The sequence below is a fragment of the Psammomys obesus genome, unplaced genomic scaffold (genome assembly GCF_907164565.1).
Source record: "Psammomys obesus unplaced genomic scaffold, mPsaObe1.curated_primary_1811, whole genome shotgun sequence".
NCBI classification, from domain to species: domain Eukaryota; kingdom Metazoa; phylum Chordata; class Mammalia; order Rodentia; family Muridae; genus Psammomys; species Psammomys obesus.
In genome coordinates this window covers 7,676,882-7,695,648 of record NW_026596155.1, presented here as the reverse complement: position 1 = coordinate 7,695,648, position 18,767 = coordinate 7,676,882, and the positions used below count along the sequence as shown (strand labels likewise).

At 44.2% G+C, this 18,767-nt stretch overlaps 1 protein-coding gene across 1 annotated transcript in view; it reads left to right on the top strand.

The window, feature by feature from the left end:
- Positions 1 to 18,767, top strand: part of Fras1 (Fraser extracellular matrix complex subunit 1) — a 400,690-nt gene that overhangs the window by 205,626 nt on the left and 176,297 nt on the right. Inside the window, exons 17-19 of the mRNA XM_055594513.1 lie at positions 1,785 to 1,925; positions 3,513 to 3,689; positions 15,179 to 15,319. Of these exons, the coding sequence (XP_055450488.1) occupies positions 1,785 to 1,925; positions 3,513 to 3,689; positions 15,179 to 15,319 (459 nt within the window). The remainder of the gene's footprint in view (positions 1 to 1,784; positions 1,926 to 3,512; positions 3,690 to 15,178; positions 15,320 to 18,767) is intronic.

Genomic DNA, 18,767 nt, shown 5'->3' with positions numbered 1-18,767 from the left:
TCTTCTTCTTCTTCTTCTTCTTCTTCTTCTTCTTCTTCTTCTTCTTCTTCTTCTTCTTCTTCTTCTTCTTCACCACCAGCATCACAAGTAGTTAATGTGTTTGGCAGCATTTGGAACTACCTCCTTCTCATTGGTAACTGGTGTATTTGGGGAGCAGGTTACTTTAAAGGAACAGCCTTTTCAAAATAGAAACTGTGTCAGTGATGGGAGAGGGATGTGCTGGGAATGGGAGATATAGGTGGATATCATAGGATAGGCTAAGAACACAAAAGCCGTATGCCTCGCCCTCATCCCCAGAGGTCATTTGCTCTGTTTGAAATGTCAAGAAGAGCTGTAAGATACAGCGCTCATGTGCTACTGAACCCATGATAACCTATGTCACTGATGACAAAACCGTTCCTTCCCCGGCATTTACAAACTCATATTGGCAATGACAGAGCCTGACAAAAATGAAATAAAACAGAGAGCTGAGTATGCTAGCTAGTAAAGCTTAAGTCTGCCATCACTAAGAATTTATTTTTATATGTAATTTGTACAGTGCTTCTTTTGGACAGATAAACTTAAACTCATGAATCCTTAGCGTTTGAGACTCTATCAACTTCAACTTCAGTTTAAACAGCCTTAACTTCGATCTTTTCGTTAGGCATCTAAGAACGCGTTCTGCCTCACACAGCTTGGTTGCCCCTGGAACTTACTCTGGAACTTACACAGGCTCTTATTTCTGCCTCGGTGTCTTTTTGAGCAGGGTACTTGAGCGCATCTACCTGCCTGTCCTTATCAAACTCCCTTTATTTTCACCATCTTTATTCACCAAAGTTCATCCCTTTTCTTTAGTCCCCAAAGTTTTCATCCCATCCCCCACTGGCCTGACGTACTGAAGACTCAGCCTGGACCAGGCTTTTAGGGTAAAGTTTGCACAGGGTAAAACAGAGGGTGAGGAGAGGGGTCCTCAACACTGTCACACACACCAGTCAGGCTCTTTTCTGCGCTAATGTAATTCTTGGAAGCATGGAATGTCAAAGCTAGGAGGATGTTAGGTCACCATCTAGCTCTCTGTCTGAAGTAGTCTTGGCTAAAGGGAAGCCAGTAGGAATCCCAGTCCATGAATGGTCCACGTTTCTTATTGTTCAGGCAAGGAGGCTTAGGTTCCCACAGACTACATCCCAGCCTTTTTCTGAATGAGCTCTGTGATCTTGGTTAAGTGTGTGCATGTATGGGTCTGTGTGTTGGGGGGAGTATGTGAGTATTTGGGGAGGTTAGAGGTAAGCCTCAGTTATTCAAGAACTGTCTACCTTGATTTTCAGACAAAGTCACTAGCCTGGGGATCTGCTTGCCAACGTGTGTGGCCTGGCTAGGAAGCTGCAGATAGATACCTGCTTATATCCACTTCCCCAGACCTCAGCCACTAGGATATCACCACACACACTTCTTATGTGGGTTCTGGGGATCAAACTCTGGACCTAAGGCTTGCACACCACATATACTAGCTGAGATATTTCCCTGGCCCCTTGGATAAACCTTTAACCTCCCAAGACCTCAGTTTCCCTAACTGTAAAATATGGTTAGCAATAACCACTTGCAAATGTTGACACAGGCCTAAAACACTTAAAGAGAGGTAGCTGAAACAGGTAAAGGATGAGTGTGGAGTGACAGGGGCAGTTCTGAGAAAGCAGCCATCTGCAAACAAGTATCCTCTCTGGTGCAGAATGATACATGAGAGGATGGCCATCCGGGAAGTCTCTCTGTGGTATCTGCAGCCTGCTGTGCTTCTCTCTCCTCCCCAGTTTGTCACAGCTCATGTGCCAGCTGCTCTGGACCTGCAGCCTTTCACTGTGTAGCCTGCGTCCCTCCCCAGGCTCTCCGTCAAGGCCACTGCCTACCAAGCTGTGGAGAGGGCTTCTACCCTGACCACGGGATCTGCGAAGGTATGGTTGATATCCTTGTTACTCCTCATGCTCAATCACAAGGGCCTAGGTCAGCTTTCCTTTGCAAATATTGCTTTCCAATACAACCTTTCCTCTCCTGTGTCTTAAACAGCCGTGAACACATCACAGCCTGTGCCATCTCTATCCACTGTTCTGGGTCCACAACCAAAACTTAACCACTTGCTGACCAAAAACATAAAGGAGAAATTCCAAAAAAATATCCCAAAGTGAAGTTTTAACCCACTCCATGTACATGATATATGTGGATGTTGTATTAAGTCCTTAACTGAATCTAAGATCAAATACACATACGGATGCATGTTAGTTAGCTATATGCAAATGTCAGGTCAAATTATAAAAGAGACACCAATATCTACAGATTTTGATATCTATGGAGATCCCAGAATCCAGTCCCTTGAAAGACAGGAGGGATAACCTGTATATGCTTTTTTTCTTTTTCATCTTAATAGTTTTATGACACACACACACACACACACACACACACACACACACACACACGTCAAGCCCGTTCAAAAGTTCATGCGTTTTCTTACCATCCTTGAGGGGATGTTATTTCCTTTAACATACATTGATTTTTATTCCCCCCTTTCTGTGCTTCCCTAGTATTGCTAATGTTTATAGACTTCATTTGCTTTTCCCCGAAGAACTTTTTGTTAATGATACTGCGAGCAGACTGAGAATCACTAGCAATGCCTCTGGCTGAGTGAAATAGAAAATCTTAAATTGCTGTTTGCCAAAAGGCTCTGGGCTCCTTGGGAAGGCAGTAACATTTGAGCCCTTTGAACATAGCACATTGGGGGTATGCCTTTAATTAAGTGAAACAAGTTTCTATTTATTTGTACCTTCGAAAAGTGAAAATAGCAGAAGGAAAAATTATAACAGATAAACCTCACTACGTGTTTGCAACAAAGCACTTAGAGAATCTTTTAAGGAACCAGTGAGTTAATTATATCAGTATTTGGGCACAGGGAGGTTTGCATACAGTATTGGACTTTGATTTTTAACACTCTCAATGGGAAAGCAAAACCCTATTATAGACTGGGAAGTTTCGTTCACTCTCAAAGGAGGCCTCTTCCTTGTTTAGCAAGGCAGCCTTTCCCCCAATAAATCTAAGAAGACTCTGTTGCCTGGACCTCTCCATAGCAGATGATGGATGAGCATAATGGTCAGTGACCAGCTTTGCAAGAGGTAGAGTAAGGGCCTTCGTGCAAACTCGTCTAAAATTCTTCAATAAAAACCGAGGGCACAGTGTTAAATGGTCGTTCAGTGAATCTGCTTCTCAGGAGAGCCAAGCAAATATTGTCCATTTTGTTGGGTTTTATTGTCATCCTGCCTGACAGCTTCTCTAGGAGCTGAAAAAGGAGATTCATTTTCCCGTCCTCACTTTTCCCCCTCATGAGCATTGTCATCAGCTCTGTGCTTTGTGGGAGACCCTAGAAGGATCCTCTCCCAGAAGGATGTACCCAGTGAACTCTCTAAGTGCTTTTGATTTCACGGGGGACTTATGTTGGCTGACAAAAACACTTGATCTTTGTGTTGCTCTCTGCATGTTATTCCACTCTGCAGCCTGCCATGCCTCCTGCCACACTTGTGTGGGTCCCGAGGCCTCTCACTGCACCGAGTGTAGGAAGCCGGAGGAAGGACTATGGGTGGAGCAGCACTCAGAGGCAAATGTCCCCTATGGCAAGTGTGTGTCCCAGTGTGGAACCCACTTTTACTTGGAGAGCACCGGAGTGTGTGAAGGTAAGGTTGGTTGCAGACATATTGTGCATGTGCTCTTAACTTCTAAAGTTCCCATGAGGTGAAACTACAGCTGATAAGACGTTTGACTGACTGTAAACAGGATTCTAGACGTTTTTGTTCGTTTGCTTGTTTGTTTGTTGGAAAATAAATGGTATCGGACTAATAATGTTTATTATTAGCCCTATGATGATTGCCAGTATTATCTAACCCGCTATCACAAACAGTAAGACACAGACACCTGTTAGATTTTATAATTGTGTTATTTACCTTGGGCTGGGCAGATACTCCAGCTATGCTGTCTCATATCTTCCAGCTTCATCCCATGACATCTGCTTTACCCATTCCCAATTGGGCTACCTCCCATCCATAATCCCAAATACTTGCTAATTTTCTTCATCTGGGCCACTTCCTCCATCCATGCCATTCTTGGAGTCCTTTCCTCCTGACCCACGTGGTTTTCTCTTCACCTAACCCATGTTGGCTTTCTCCTTCCTCCTTTCTTCCCACCTGTCTCCTTTCCGTGATTCTCCTGTCCCAAAAGCCCTCAAACTTTGGCCATGCCTACACCATTCTGCCATGCCTAGGTTTAGGCCTTTCAATCAGCCAATCAGAAATAATTTCTTAGACAGGGTTAAACAGCAATACTTGAGATACATGACAGTTTGCTCATAAATGGTAAGAATATGGGGGGGGGCAAGCAATTAACAAATACAAAACAGCAGACCATATGTCAACACTCGAGAATGTAAAGTTCCTGGGAAATGTGATGTCCCCTTGCTTAAATGCTATAAATAGAGCTCCATATACTCAAGTGTTTGAGTATTTTATAGGGCTGAACGCTTGCTTCTAGAAAAGTCCAGAGTTCAAGCCTTTACATGGGACTCTAAAACTTTTCCATTCTTCAGGTGTCTTGACTTGTACCCAAATGTGTGTACATGCATGTGCTGTGTTGTGTGTGTGTGCATATGCATTGCCCAAATTCTGTGGTCTCCAAAATCTATTACTCTGTTTTCATAACCACTTGTAGATAATGGAATCATTTCTGATCATGAGTCCTAATGCCATAGCAGAGCACATGCAACACAGCCTTCCCCGTGTGGCGTGGCTTCCTCTGGGTCCTATGATGGAGAATGATGCTTCTGCTTTCTTAGGGACCTGCTGACCTTAGGGTGAAAAGATGCTTTCTGCTACCCTGTTAAACTGCCAGTTGGACCTCTTTGGTGACTTTGGGTTTACCAGATAAAGTTGTGCGGTGTGACACTACTCCTGAGGATATCTGAACAAGCATCTACTCTCCCGAGATGGAGAACTGATGACAAACAAAACTAAAGATGCCAACAAAGTACAACTTGTTGAACCAGAGCATTTTATTTGGGTTACCTGCAGGAGTCTGGGTGAGGGCTTAGGAATTACTCAAAGGCATCCCCGTCACCAAAAACAGCCCTGCTCCTCCCCCATCATGGCTAGAACTTGGAGTTTGTTGCACTACTTGTAGGCAACTTGACAGGTTGGAGAGACTCTGCATTTTATAGGCAACTGCCTAGTCTGTTCTGTCCATGCAGCTCAGATGCCCTACTCCTGTTTCAGGCAGCTCAAATGATCTGAGAGTATCGCTCAACAGTTTGTACTGTTTATAAAAGTTTTGAGAGGGAGGGCCATAGTACATCTGGTCGATTTCAGGGACTTCCTGAAGCTTCTGTGTGCTTACTTCCTGAGGCTTAAGAAACTTCCCTTTAGAACAATCTGAGTTTTAATGGGATTCCCTTCAGGATGACATGTTTCATCTCCTTTTACAACATCTTGAGTCTTACCTTGCTTCCCTACAAGAGGGAATATATCAACTCAGAGGAAATTGCTATACAGTAGCTTCCTTAAGTACCATGATATTTTAGCAAGCACCGGGAACCCTAAGAAACATTAAGTACAGTGCATAGCCCTGCTCTATGGGAAAGTACAGAAAGAAAACAACAGAAAGAGAAAACATTCATTCCTTCTTCTTCCTCCCTTCTCTTACACTCTTCTCCTTCTCTCCCTCTCCCCATCTTTATGGATGTGTTTTATGATATTTGAGACACTAATCTGTGTTTCCACATGTCCAGCAGGGTCTGAGGTCTGAGAGAAAAGTGCAAAAGGAACAGGGCTTAGTAAACACTGATTTCCCCAAATGCAGGTACTGTATAAGGATCTTGGCTTTCCTGAGGGTTGTGTAGATGCTGGAAAAGTCCCAGTTTTCCCTGGCAAGAGACTCTGATTTTTTTTCACATGGCCCTCATGATCCCAGGAGAAACTGGGACAGAAAAAAAATCCTTTCTAGTCTGTGTACAACTATGATTGCCTCATAGTTTCGAGCATTATTATTGTAAATAAAAAGACAAAATTTGGAATGAGTTCAAAAGAGTGAAGCAAAGTGATCAGCATTTTTGAGAGTTAAAATTTTAAGCAACCAAAAAAAAATGTATATGAAGTGATGTTCTCTGGCTGGGAAAACAATAATTGCACCATGAGAAATTACTCATTTTGATCACTCCATCCTAACAGCAGCTTTTGGGGACAGGTTGGAGACAGCTGTGTGCTAGGAGAAGAAACCAAGGATAATGGAAGTCCAGGCTGTGACTTACCCCAAATTACCCAGGCAACATGGTGTGTGGGTCGGTAGAACTAAGTCTGGGGATGCTAGTATCTGTCCTTGTCACCACCAGGCCACTCGTTAGGTCTCTAAGAGACACATCCTCTCGTTAGATGTGTGTAACTACTAGGCCCCTTTCTACACAGAGCAGGAGAAGCATAGCCCATAATGTTTCTTTCATTTGAAAGGGCATCCCTGGAAAAAAAGAAGTGTCCTGGACCCTTCTTATATAGGCCTCTTTTAGAAAAGATTAAATACTAATCCCTCTGGGGTGGCTTAATTGTGGTCAGATAGAGAAAGACTGCCATGACCTCCTGAGTCCCTGGTAGCCCGTGACCGTGTGCTCGTTAACGTAATATTATTAGGTATCCCTCACACGTTGTCTGCCCACATTATGGGCAAATCCCCATGCAATCTCCACCAGGCAGGCTGCTGTACTCAATTTGCACGTGACGAGAATGTGGCAGAAAGAGGTTAATTGAGTTGCCCGGGGATTCCATTGGGAAACTGAGTGTGGCTCCCTGTTGTTTCCCCCGCTACCTGAGCCCCGAGTGAGCTGATTGATGTGTTTCCTGTCACTCATCCTGCATCTCTGCAATCCTCCCCACAGCCTTTTCCGTTTTCATTGCTGCTGTAGTGGTGTCTGTAAAATCAGGCCTGGGACTCCTGGGAGAGCGGATGGGTCTCTCCTTCCCACAGCTTCCCCGGAAGAGCACCCTCAATCACAAGTGCTTGTCTATAAAGGAGAGAAAAACAGCTGATTTCTGGAAGTCTCTCTTCCTCTTTTCTTGGAGACTGCAGCATGGAGTGATTAGAATATTACTTCAGTTAATGAAAATGAGGAGCAGAGGCCTTATGCAAAGACGGAATTTGCTCCTGATGTGTCAAGAGTTAATACAAAGTTTGCGCTATAAGTTATGTGACAAGTCAGGACATTATCTATTTCAAGATGAAGCCACCAGGCTCAAGATCCTTGACTAAAATCTTGTTTGTTACTAAAAGATAATGTTATCGTGTGTGTGTGTGTGTGTGTGTGTGTTTAATTCACTGACAGTGAACAGAGAAAACGCTTTCCTTCAGAAGCACTTTTTCCTTATTTATTCCTGAAACTACTGTTGACTGAATGTCCCCTTTCTTCCAACTGTGAGTCTCTTGTTCTTTGTGCTGCAGTAGAGCCATACACTTTAAGGCCAGGTCATCTGATTAATGATGCAGCTCAGCCACCATTAAACAGCTTGCTCCTGGTGATGAGGACAGGCTTTGAACATGGCCCAGGTGATTAGATTAGCCATGTAATTGCCCTAATTCCATAGCAGATTAACAGTGCATTCTTTTGAGTCCCACATGGTTCACCAGAAGGATTAAGGCTGGCACTGTTTTGAAGCCATTACAGCTTTTTCCCCCCTCGAGACAATGTTTCTTTCTGTAGTCCTGGCTATCCTAGAACACTCTCGGTAGACCAGGATGGTCTCGAACTTCCAGAGATCCGCCTGCCTCTGCCTCCCAAGTGCTCCAATTAAAGGTGAGTGCCACCACCACTCATTGAAATGATAGGTTTTATTTATTTATTTATTTTTTAATGATCTTTGTCTCCATGTTGCCTAACTTGTCTCAGATGAGACACTTTTTGCAGGGTGTTTAGGTTAGGCACATCCCTGTCCTCTCCCTCTGCTAGCTGATGGGTCTTTATATCCGTGCTGCTGATGGAGTTCTCAGCCTCTGCAGCTTTGCAAGCCTTCTTTTTCAGTCTCTATCAGCTTCTTGGGCTTGTGTCCTGCCTACTGCACAGTGAAAAACTGCACACAACAGATTTTAGTCTAGTCTTAATTTTTAAAGATAAATTCAGTAGTTATTTTGGTTTATTAATTAACTTTTTTTAGATGGACAGGAAGAAATACAGTATTTCGTGTGTATTTTGAGCTATTTTGTTGTTGCTAAGATTCACCAAGGGCCTCTAGGCAGAGTTTTAATTAAAGAAATAAATGGGCAGGAATCTGCCTGCACCACTCACGAATCTGTGCCTGTTTATGAAGCTGGAATCCCTTTATGGTAATTGAATAAAACATATGGAATCTATATTAAACAATTATCTTTAATATGGTCCCCAAGGTGCTGACAGAGTTATACAAATGCATGCCATCTGATAACATTCAGTCCTGTTCTCTTTCCTCTTCTCCCTTTTAGAGCCTGGGTGTGCCAGGCTTGGGGATAGAAAGATGAAAAAGATATAGACTGTGCCTTAAGGCAAGCCTAGTCAAACAGGAGAGACCGATGTCTGAGCAAGTGCTTAAAGGCACATGATGTGTGCTGGCATAAGGAAGGCACAAGGTGAGGAAATGGCATGAAAAGAGGATGGTTCTTTAGGAGAGACAATAGTGAGGACAGATAACCTAAAACTTAGAAAGATTAATGGGCATTCATGAGGAAAAGGAGGGAGAGGGCATTCAAGGGTAAGCAAACAGGGAGTAGTAAGCCTGGCATGTCTACAGAAGGGCAGTAAGTCCATTAAGCATTTTTACCAAGGAGAGGAACTGTGAGGGGACCCTGTGAGGAAGGGCATGGTGGGATGTCATTGCAAGGTGCTTCTCAAAGAGGCTGGCGTAGCTTACACCATTGGTGCGGGCCAGCCATTGAAAGGCCTGGTGTATTGGAAACTGTTTACTCACTTTTTACTTTATAAATATTATTTTCTGCTGTTTTTCCGGCAGGTAAATGGGGCCAGGCTATAAGGACGGGCCACTAGTCCTTGTCATGCAGGGTCCTGAAGGTCCTCACTAAGGGGTTCTGGGAATGGACTCTCAGGTGGACTTGACAGAGATGTAGCAAGGAAAAACAGAATAAGTCTGGGGTATTCTGTGTTCATACGTGAAAGTTGGAACATGGTGGGTGGGACAAGAGGGGCAGCATACAGGAGGTATCCGGCAGGGGAGTCACATGGCATGGGAGTGGGGGTGAGTAAGGAGCACGGCTCTCAGCACCTGCCATGACGGACATTAAAAATAGCTAAAGAAAATAAAGCATTTTTCCCTTATAAGGGAACCTAGGTCTCTCTCTCTCTCTTTCTCTCTCTTTCTGTGTGTGTGTGTGTGTGTGTGTGTGTGTGTGTGTGTGTGTGTGTGTATGCAAGAGATGGAGGGGGTGAGTACCTGGGGGACTATTGATGGGGGAAGGAGTCCCATAAAGTGTAATTAATAATAATAATAATAAAAGAGGAAAAAAAGAAAAAAAAGAGGGGAAGGGTGATATGGAGGATGTGAATATGAGCAAAATATAATGATATGTGTGTATAAAGGTGTCGTAGTGAGATCCATCACTTTGAATGCCAGCTAAAGGTTTTTTAAAAGAAAAAGAATATGATAAGGCTAAGAAAAGCCATTTTTAAAGAACGCAGGAGACAAGGAGTATTGGCAGAGAGGGATATGAGACTCATGAAAGGCCATGTGAAGATCTCCCGTAGGCAGTGGATTTATTGGAGTACTCAAAGGCCAGCGCTGTCCTCATAAATTCTGGACTCGGCAGCCCAGAGGTCAGGAAAGCTGTGCAGAGGTCTACCAGAGGGGGAGGAGGGAGGGCCGAGGGTGGAACGTGGGGGAAGTTTCAATGTTTATGCAGAAAACCAAGAAAGAGGACAAATTATCAGGGAGAATTCCAAACCAAATCTGGTGTCAATGTCTCCATCCATCCATCTGCCCTTCAGGCCTTCTGCCTACTCAGTTAATCTGCTGAGGGTCACTAATGGGATGTAGGACATGCTAAGAACAGGGGCTAGGACAGAAGCACAGGAAGCAGAGGTGACAATAATTGACCTTCGCCCTGGAAGGGGTTCCAGAATAGTTGGGGCAGGGGTAGGGAACAAATGGGAATGATAAATCATGTTAACTGGAGGTGGGGTAAGAAGAAGGAAGCTGAGCTTGAACTAAACTCATTCCCATTTTCATCCTGTTTTGGTGTTTCCGTGGTACGTCCTGGAGGATTTTTTCATCTACATCATCTTCCGAGAATTTGTGACCAGAAATAGACGACCAGAAACGCTTTATGTGATATGAAAGCTGGGATGCAGCACCATTTATTTTGAATAACTATAAATAGTCATATTCATAATACGGAGAGAGAGGGTCTAAATTGGATGTCTCTGTTAGGTCCATACTCTTGGAGCTAGGGAATTTCTAATGAAGAGGGGGCAGAAAGATTGCAGGAGTCAGAGGGGAGGGAGGACACCAGGAGAACACAGCCCACTGAATCGACTAGGCAGGTTATATGGGCTCACAGAGACTGAAGCAGCACGCTCCGGACCCTCATGAGTCTGCTGCAGGATCTCTGTGCATATGTTGTGGCTGTTAGCTTGGTGTTTTTGTGGGACTCCTAACTGTAGGAGCGGGTGTGTTCTGACTCTTTGTCTACTCTTGGGGTTCTTTTGCTCTGTTGGGTCACCTTGTCCAGCTTCTGTGTCAGGGCTTTTGCCTTGTCTTATTGTATATTATTTTGTCATGCTTGGTTGTTGTCTCTTGGAAGCGTGCTCTTTTCTGATGGGAGATGGTGGGGAAGTAGACCCAGGTGAGAGGGAAGGAGGGGAGCTGGGAGGAGTAGAGGGAGGGGAAACTGTGGTTGGGATATATTGCATAAGACGATAATCTGCTTTCGACTTAAAAATATAAAATAAATGAATTAAAAACTGAAAAAGGAAGTGGCTGTATCAATAGCCTGAAGCCAAAGCAGAAAGCAGACTGGGCAGGAATGGCTATGTTCTCAGTGGCTCTGCTGTGGCCGCCATAGTCAGGCTGGCTGGGCTTTATAGCCAGCTAAGGACTCCATTAGCGCTGGGTCTTTCAGAGCTTATGCAAGTCCAGTTATACCTTTTCAGAAATATACTTAGCCATCAACTGGAAAGCACATCTCTAAAAATGTTGTATTAGTGGAGGAATTATTCATAAAACTTTCAAATGCCTTCCAGATAGGCCCAGCAATGGAGTAAGTCTTCCTTGAAGATAGCTGAGACTTTGGAGAGAATTCCTGCAAGGAAATACCTCCAGCAGAATGATCACTCCTAATAAAAGTCACTGGAGTAATGGAGACATTTTCCCAAACCAGCACAAAATTGAAGTTTCATGAGATTGGTTTTAAAGATCTAAATGCTTTTACTAAGAACAAGACGATTTCAGACACAGACTCAGAAGTCTGCATACAACACTTGCCTCCTTCTGTGCCTGCTCATGGTCAGGGGCTGTCAATTGCAAGCCTCCTGGGAGGCAAAGGGTCTTTCTCTTGAGCTTCTGAGCCTACCAGCCTTCCTCCTCGCCCATCTTCTTTGCTTTCCTGTTTTGTATAAAATAATAACCTCCATTCATAGTGAGCCAGGCTGCCACATTGACTTTGTGAGCAAATAGAATCAAATAACTCAGGTTTGTGCTCATAATGCTTTAACTTACCTTGTCCCAGTTTTCAAGTCCACAGTGATATATTCCGATTCTTATTTATTAAGGCTGTATAAGAGGAAGACCTGGGGATTCTAATGGTCTTAAAAAATGTAATGTAAGCATATCAGTGCTATCATAGGTATATTTATTTAGGCCTGGAGGAAACACTGTGCTGTTTCAGACTGCTTCCCCCAGTCATTCTGGGAAAACACAAAGCTTTGTGCTGATAGTATGACTTAGCTGGGTTTTAAAAACTATTGCCATCTGATGTTCCGTTATGCTGTGTTTCATTTTGTGCTTGGAGACCTAAGTGTGTGTGTGTTTGTGTGTAGTGTGTCTTCCTGTCTGTGTACAGATATGTAACACACCATATGCACACGTCATGGGGTGCACACCTATATGTAAATACTCCCAGAGACCAGAGGAGGAAGTTGGACATGCTGTTCTGTCATTCTCGCATTCTTCCCTTGAGATGGCACCCCTTACTGAACCTGGAGCTGAGCGGGTGACAGCAAGGCCAGCCCAGTGTTCCTTCTGTTTCTGGTCTCTAAAGCACTGGGGTTACAGGAGCATCAGGACTGTGACCATCCTTTTACCTGGTTGCTGGGGATTTGAGCTCAGGTTCTCATGTTTGCATACCAAGTGCCTTTCCTCGATGAGCCACCTCACCAGTCCCTGGATACGTGAGCTGATACTAACCTCCTCTCGTTTTGAGGAGTCTGAAAATATGTTGGAATGAAGTTCTGCCATGTATGCTGCCATGCTAGAGTGATTGACAGAGTAGTGGGAGAACTGTATTTATCAAGCCACGACATGGCCCAGTGAGCCTGGCCCCTGGCCTTTGCTCAGTGGCAGGGGCCTCCGGCACAGCTGTCTAACCTGTAGGTGTTGGGTGACAAGTGAGACAAGATCAAGGTCAACAGCCAGACATCAGCCAATGTGACAGTAGCTGTTTAATACTTTCAACAGTCCGTTCTGTGGGACCTGGCTACCCTCACTGAATAGCAGCTTCTTGTGCAGCCAAGATTATTTGTTACATTACATTAGTGGTCGATAGAAGCAGACATCTTGATGGTTTAAGATTACACTTGGTTCTGCAAGCCTGCAGTCAAGAGAGACAGAGATAAGCATTTCTGCAGTCTGGAGGGTCTTGTTCCTTTGACAGAAATTGGGGTCATCTGGATGGGCAGGATACTGATCTGGGTCCCCCTCTCGGCACAAACGTGCCTTAGTAGAGGAACTGTAGAGGAGGTTATTGGAGGTTTGGGTTCTGGTTAGTTAGCACATGAGACGCAGACTCCCAAGCTAATCGCTGTCTTTAAGAATAGAACCCTGGGAGGGAGGGGTAGTTTCTGTAGAATAAGCATTTTTCCAGCTGTCAAAGAATCAGACAGAGAGAAAATGAAAACATATAATTAATGCTCTCAGCAGCAGTTGGGGCCACACTGTGTAGTCCCGGAGTTCTACCTGAGGGCCTTTACTCGGGTGTGGCTGGGATCACTGCTTAATAGCGAAGAAGCTAATTGCAGCATGAGTCAGTATGAAGCATTGGGTTCATTAGCAGACAGTGTATGCTTAGATTTCGGCATGGGTGGACACAGGGGCCAGACAGGGACAGGGAGGGAGGAAGAAGCATCCAAGTTTTAAGACCAGCCCTATGTGTGATTATGTAGCTAATTTTACAACCAGGTTTAAAGATTAAGAAAAGTTTTAAACCTAAACAAGTAAATAAGGCAAAATAAAGCTGGTTTACTTTTGTAAATGAAATTCCAATGTGGGTTTCTGGGAGCATTGTTCAAGCTTAGGAATGGGAAAGGAAGGAAGGGTTAAATTCAGAAATCTCACATGTTAAAGCCTGATGTTCTAACTTTTGACTGAGTTATCTCTCAGAACAGGGATAACTGTCTCTGTGCAGGCAACTTTCACAGTGATTTCTTTTTTCTTTTTTAAAAAGTTTTCAAAACAACAACAAAACAATTAGGGGTTCAGTCTTGAGATTCTCTGTCTGTAGCCTTTGCCCCATGAAATTTCCCCCGTCACGTCATCATGTCTCTTGGTGTTGCATTTGTTTGGGTCTTACTTGGGCAGCCATGTTGAGGTATCACCTCTTATGCTTCCCTGCCATTTCTAGGAGCCATAACCTCACAGCAGAATTCCTGGTCCTCTGGCTCCTAAAGTCCGCCTGCCTCTTTTATGCAATATTCCTTGCACCTTTGGTACAAGAGTTGTGTTGTAGATGGACCCACTGAACAGCTGTTGTTTTTCTCTGCAATTTTGACCAGTTGTGGTTTTCTGAAATGGTCTCCATCTGTTGCAAAGAGAAGCATCTTTGATGAGGCTTGAGAGCTACACTTGTCTGGGGGGGGTGTAAGGATGAAAATTTAGAATGCAGTTAAGAATTACGTTGGTGTGGTAAAGTGGCCGTAGAATGTTCTCCTCAAACATTCATAACCTCACTAGCCCTTAGTATGTTTCCAGTATGGGGAATGATTTCTCTCCTGCTGAGTGACTCTTAAGTCCAATCAGACAGCTCTTGGTTACTACAGCGATGAGTGCCATTATTACACCCTTAGGGATATCTTGTCATGTTGGTCATTTTTGTTGCTCATAATCATCAAAGCTGAGTAGAACTGTTGGTTTCAACACCCCCCACACACACACCTTTGTAACTTGCATAGCACCTTCTAGAATTATGAAAGCTATTCCTTGGGCGAGGAGGTTTTCAGTGACCCTTAATGGTCTGGTGAGTGGCAACTGAGGTGTTCTTTCTCTTTGTTCCTTTTGCTTTCATCACACCTCTTGTAACATTGTACTTACTGCTAATAATTAGAGCTGAGGTTAATAAGGATCAGACTGTGTATCTAGAGATTGTGCATTCATCTGTCCCATTGCAGCAAATACCCGTTTTACAGATGAGGAAGCAAGAGCCTCCAGATAGTCTAATTTAGCCAAGGTCGCAGAGCTGCAGAGGAATGCTCTTACTTTCTATGCTAGACTTTCCCCCACCCCACATATGCACGTCCCATTCCCAGCTTGTGTTGTGGCTGACTTTGTGTTGCTCCAGATATTGACAAACTCCATTCTGGGTACGCTCAGGCTCCATCTTAGAATCAGCATCATCTGAGCAAAGCGCCTCTCTCTTCGAGCAGTCTGAGGAGCAGGCTGCTTTTCATAGAGACAGCTATCCATGGGTAGAACTGTTCACCATTTCTGGTTTTCTGTTGATATCCTCCAGCTTGGGGCAGAAAGTGTATGACCGTATGTTTGTCTGTCTTGTGGCTGTTGTGCTTGACCTTGTAGGATGATGCCTTTAGAGGAAAGCATGTACAGTGTGTCCTGATGTTAGGAAATCCAAGTGAATGGACAGAGCAGACTTCAGTGGGGATAGGAGAGGAAGGCAAGTCCTCATGTGGGACTGCCCTGATAAGCTCCTCTGCTCTTCTTCCCAGCTTGCCACCCCTCCTGCCTCATGTGTGCAGCGAAGAGCTCTCACAACTGCACGGGATGCGGGCCTGCCCTCGTGCTACTGGCTGGGCGCTGCCTGTCTCAGTGTCCAGAGACCCACTTTAATCTGGAAGGTACTTGCACAGGTGAGTGTGTGACCAGCTGCGCCAGAATTCCTGTTCTCACCTTCGCTCTTCCTATTCGACCAGACGTTTGATTAAAGGCTTCATCCTACCAGTGAGATAGTGTGAGGAGAACACGGGGAATTATTATTCTGCCAATGGGGAAGCATAGTTAGTGTGAAAATTATAAACATCTTTGCCTTTCAGACCGTACTACTTAAATAGACTCACTCCGTGCTGGGATTCTCTTGTTTGGGAGACCCGACACGTCAATAGATTATCTTCTCTCAGATAAATAAAACATTTACATTGTATAAGATCCAGAACTTAAATCAGCACAACTCTCTGTTACCATGGCTCTATTTAAAATCAAGTTTTTTTTTTTGGTTTTTTTTTTTTTTTTTTTTTGTAGTTATATCAGGGGTTTGCGCTCAGTGTGCCAGATTGGCAAGATTATAATATGAAAGAAAAAGCGAGAGTAGAAACCCCGTAGAAACCGTTACCTTTCACATCAGAAATGCAGGAAGGATTCGATCTGTGGGATTGAGGCAGACTCATTCTTGGTCCCTTTTACTTTCTCTCAGTGAGGGTCTGCTTTGGTTACCTAGTGTCTCCCAGAATGAATGGCTTAAAAATAGCACAAAGTTGGTTGCTTGTAAAGACAAAGTTGGTTGCTTGCTTGTAAACAAAGATAAAAGATAATAACGAAAAGATTAAGTTGCTTATTTAAATCTCTGTAACATTTTATTCAAGTCAACTAATGTTGTATGAATGGCAACATCCTACAGAAAATAGAAATTCTACCAGCAAAGTGCTTAGTCTCTTGGAATTTTCTTTCAGGATCTATTGTTTAGTAACTAACTCAGTTATTGGACCCTCAATTATCTTCAGTTATTTGCATCCTAATCCATCTGTTGGTGAGAGAACTTAATTACAAAATTAAGTTTTTCAGATAAAGTTTTATGAAAAATTAATTTTGGAAATTATCTTTTTGCAGAATTCCTGGGATTTATAGGCTCAGCTGAGAAGCACTTTCTTGGGATATTTTAGGCAGATTTTATATGTAACCCCCCCCCCATTTTATGAGGCCAAATCTTGTGCTTCATTGAAATCTCTCACACTATGGCAGTCTCTTTTAGTTAGCCTTCCTCCAAGCCAGCTGCCTTTCCTTGGAAAGAATATTCCAAGAGACCTGACAGGAGCTATAAGCTTCCTGGGCATCCCACTGCCTTCTCTGTTGGTTCAAGCAAGGCAGCTGCCTTTGAGGGGATGATGTCCCAGAAATAGAATGGCCTGATGGTGACTTGCAGAACATCTTTGGAGGTGTGTATTACAGAGGGCCGGGCAAAAGGTGCAGCTGACAGCAGCTCCCAGCTTTGCTTCCCTTGGTGGAAGCAGAAAAAAAGACAAAAGAGAAATAAAGTCTGTAGTTTCTTCTTTGGCATGTCTTCCAAGTTAAGAGCACCTCTGCATTCCATAAGAGATTTCTGGAATCGTGAGTTTAGATTGGTAAAGCATTTCATCGGAATTGGCAAAGGAGTAAAACTGAAGCACCCTGTGATGGAAGAGTTCATTTTTCTATCTCCAGGGTGGAAAAGGCAAATGCATCCTCTCAGGAGTCTGTTTTGTTTCCAAAACCAGACATTTGAGGCTAGCTGATAGGGGAAGAGCTTGTAATGGAATCATAGCCCATGTATTTCTGGAATCATAAATGTGTAGCAAACTTATAAGATGTTTTAAATTATTTTATCATATTGTATGAGTGTTCTGCCTGTGTGCACCAAGTACATGCCTCTTCTAGTGCCCAGAAGAGGGCATCGGATCCCCTGGGACTGGAGTGAGTTACAGACAGCAAAGAGCTTCCATGTGGGTTCTGGGAATCAAACTCAGGACCTATGGAAGAGAAGCCGGTGCTCTTATCCACTGAGCCATCTCATAAAATATTTTTCTTAAAATAAACTAGCACGTGTTGGATTCTTTTGGCTTAAACTCCAAAGAGCAAATGTCGGGTGAATTTAAGCAGAGATGACTGGATATCCGTGCTATTTTCAGTCTGGAATTTTCTTCTTTTCTCCAAATACCTTTTTAATCTCTGGGCCCTGGGTGGCTTTATTTCAAAATGCCCATCAGCTCTGCAGATAACTACTTACTTGGTCCTCAGCCATGCCTTTGAAGAGTCCTCTGGCTTGAGCAGCCTTTACCCAGGCCCCTGTGGTTCCTGCGTGTAAACAATGTGAAGGAGAGCCTACGTAGCTCATCACCTTCCCTGTCAGTAGACGGACGGTTCCATCACGAGCAGGGCACACAGGTCACTGCTGACATTCTAGGAAGCAGGAAGGCACGGGCGGTGGAATCATCCTCGGAATGCTAGCATCTTTCGGACACTTCTCAAAGGGAGTCTCGGAATGCAGACTGATCTACTGCCTTCTAATCAGCAATGTGTTTTCTCGCCCACACTTAAAAAAAAAAAAACCTTACCTGCTCCTGGCCTCTTGCCAGAAGGGAGAGGCACTTGACTTGAGTCGGAGTCTGTGCCTTCACTCTCCACCAGCCCTGTTCCAGGAGGGAGTGTATTGGTGTCACGAAGGGCTACACAGCACCTATCCCTCTCCTCCCCCTGCTTTTGGTATCAGACAGGCTCGGACCTCTTCTTCCTAGCTAGGAACACAGAGATCTTCAGCTCCCCGCCTTGGCAGCCTGGACCAGTTGTAGCCATGACATGCCTGGCTTCCTCCCTGTCTGGATCTTATTACCTGCTCCTTACAGAGGCTCACCTGGCTTCTTACACTGCTGTACCTCTTGTTAATTTGGTGATTTTTCTGAGGAAGACATAACTTCGCCATAATTTTGTCTAAGGCTTTGAACTTCAGATGCAGCTCATGATAACCTCCAGGAGGAAGAGTGTTTTTCTGTTCTCTGTATTTAATTAATATTGCTGATTAAACTGATAAAAAGGATCCAAGATGAGGCCTGGAGGTAGAGGCTGGTTGGTAACTCACTCTGGTGGGAAGGCTCAGCCCCATGTGCCATGATCCCCAGATTGTCTGCCAGGAGTTTCTGAAAAGCAAAACTCCTCTTTTTTTGCTTCTCCCCCTCTCTCCCTGTCTCTGTCTCTGTCTCTCTCTGTGTCTCTCTCTGTCTTTCTCTCACCCTGTCTCTGTCTCCGTCTCTCTGTCTGGTGTTTTGAAATAGGAGAAGCTTGCCAAGCTTGGCTTTGAACTTCCTAGTCACATCTATGAGGATGCCCCTCTGGAAGCGCTCACTGACGGTTCCGATTTTTACAGTTCTAACTTCCCTGTTATGTCTGTGGACAATACTCTGTTTGGTTGCAGAAGTGCAGTGGTTGGGTCAATCCTAGGTGTGCGCCAGGCTTGCTCAGGTGTCTTCAGCTGATGACCAGAGCTAGGTAGGTGAAATAACTCCTATACTCGAGTGCTGAACTGTTGATTCTAGCCCTGGCTTTTGTTCTCTC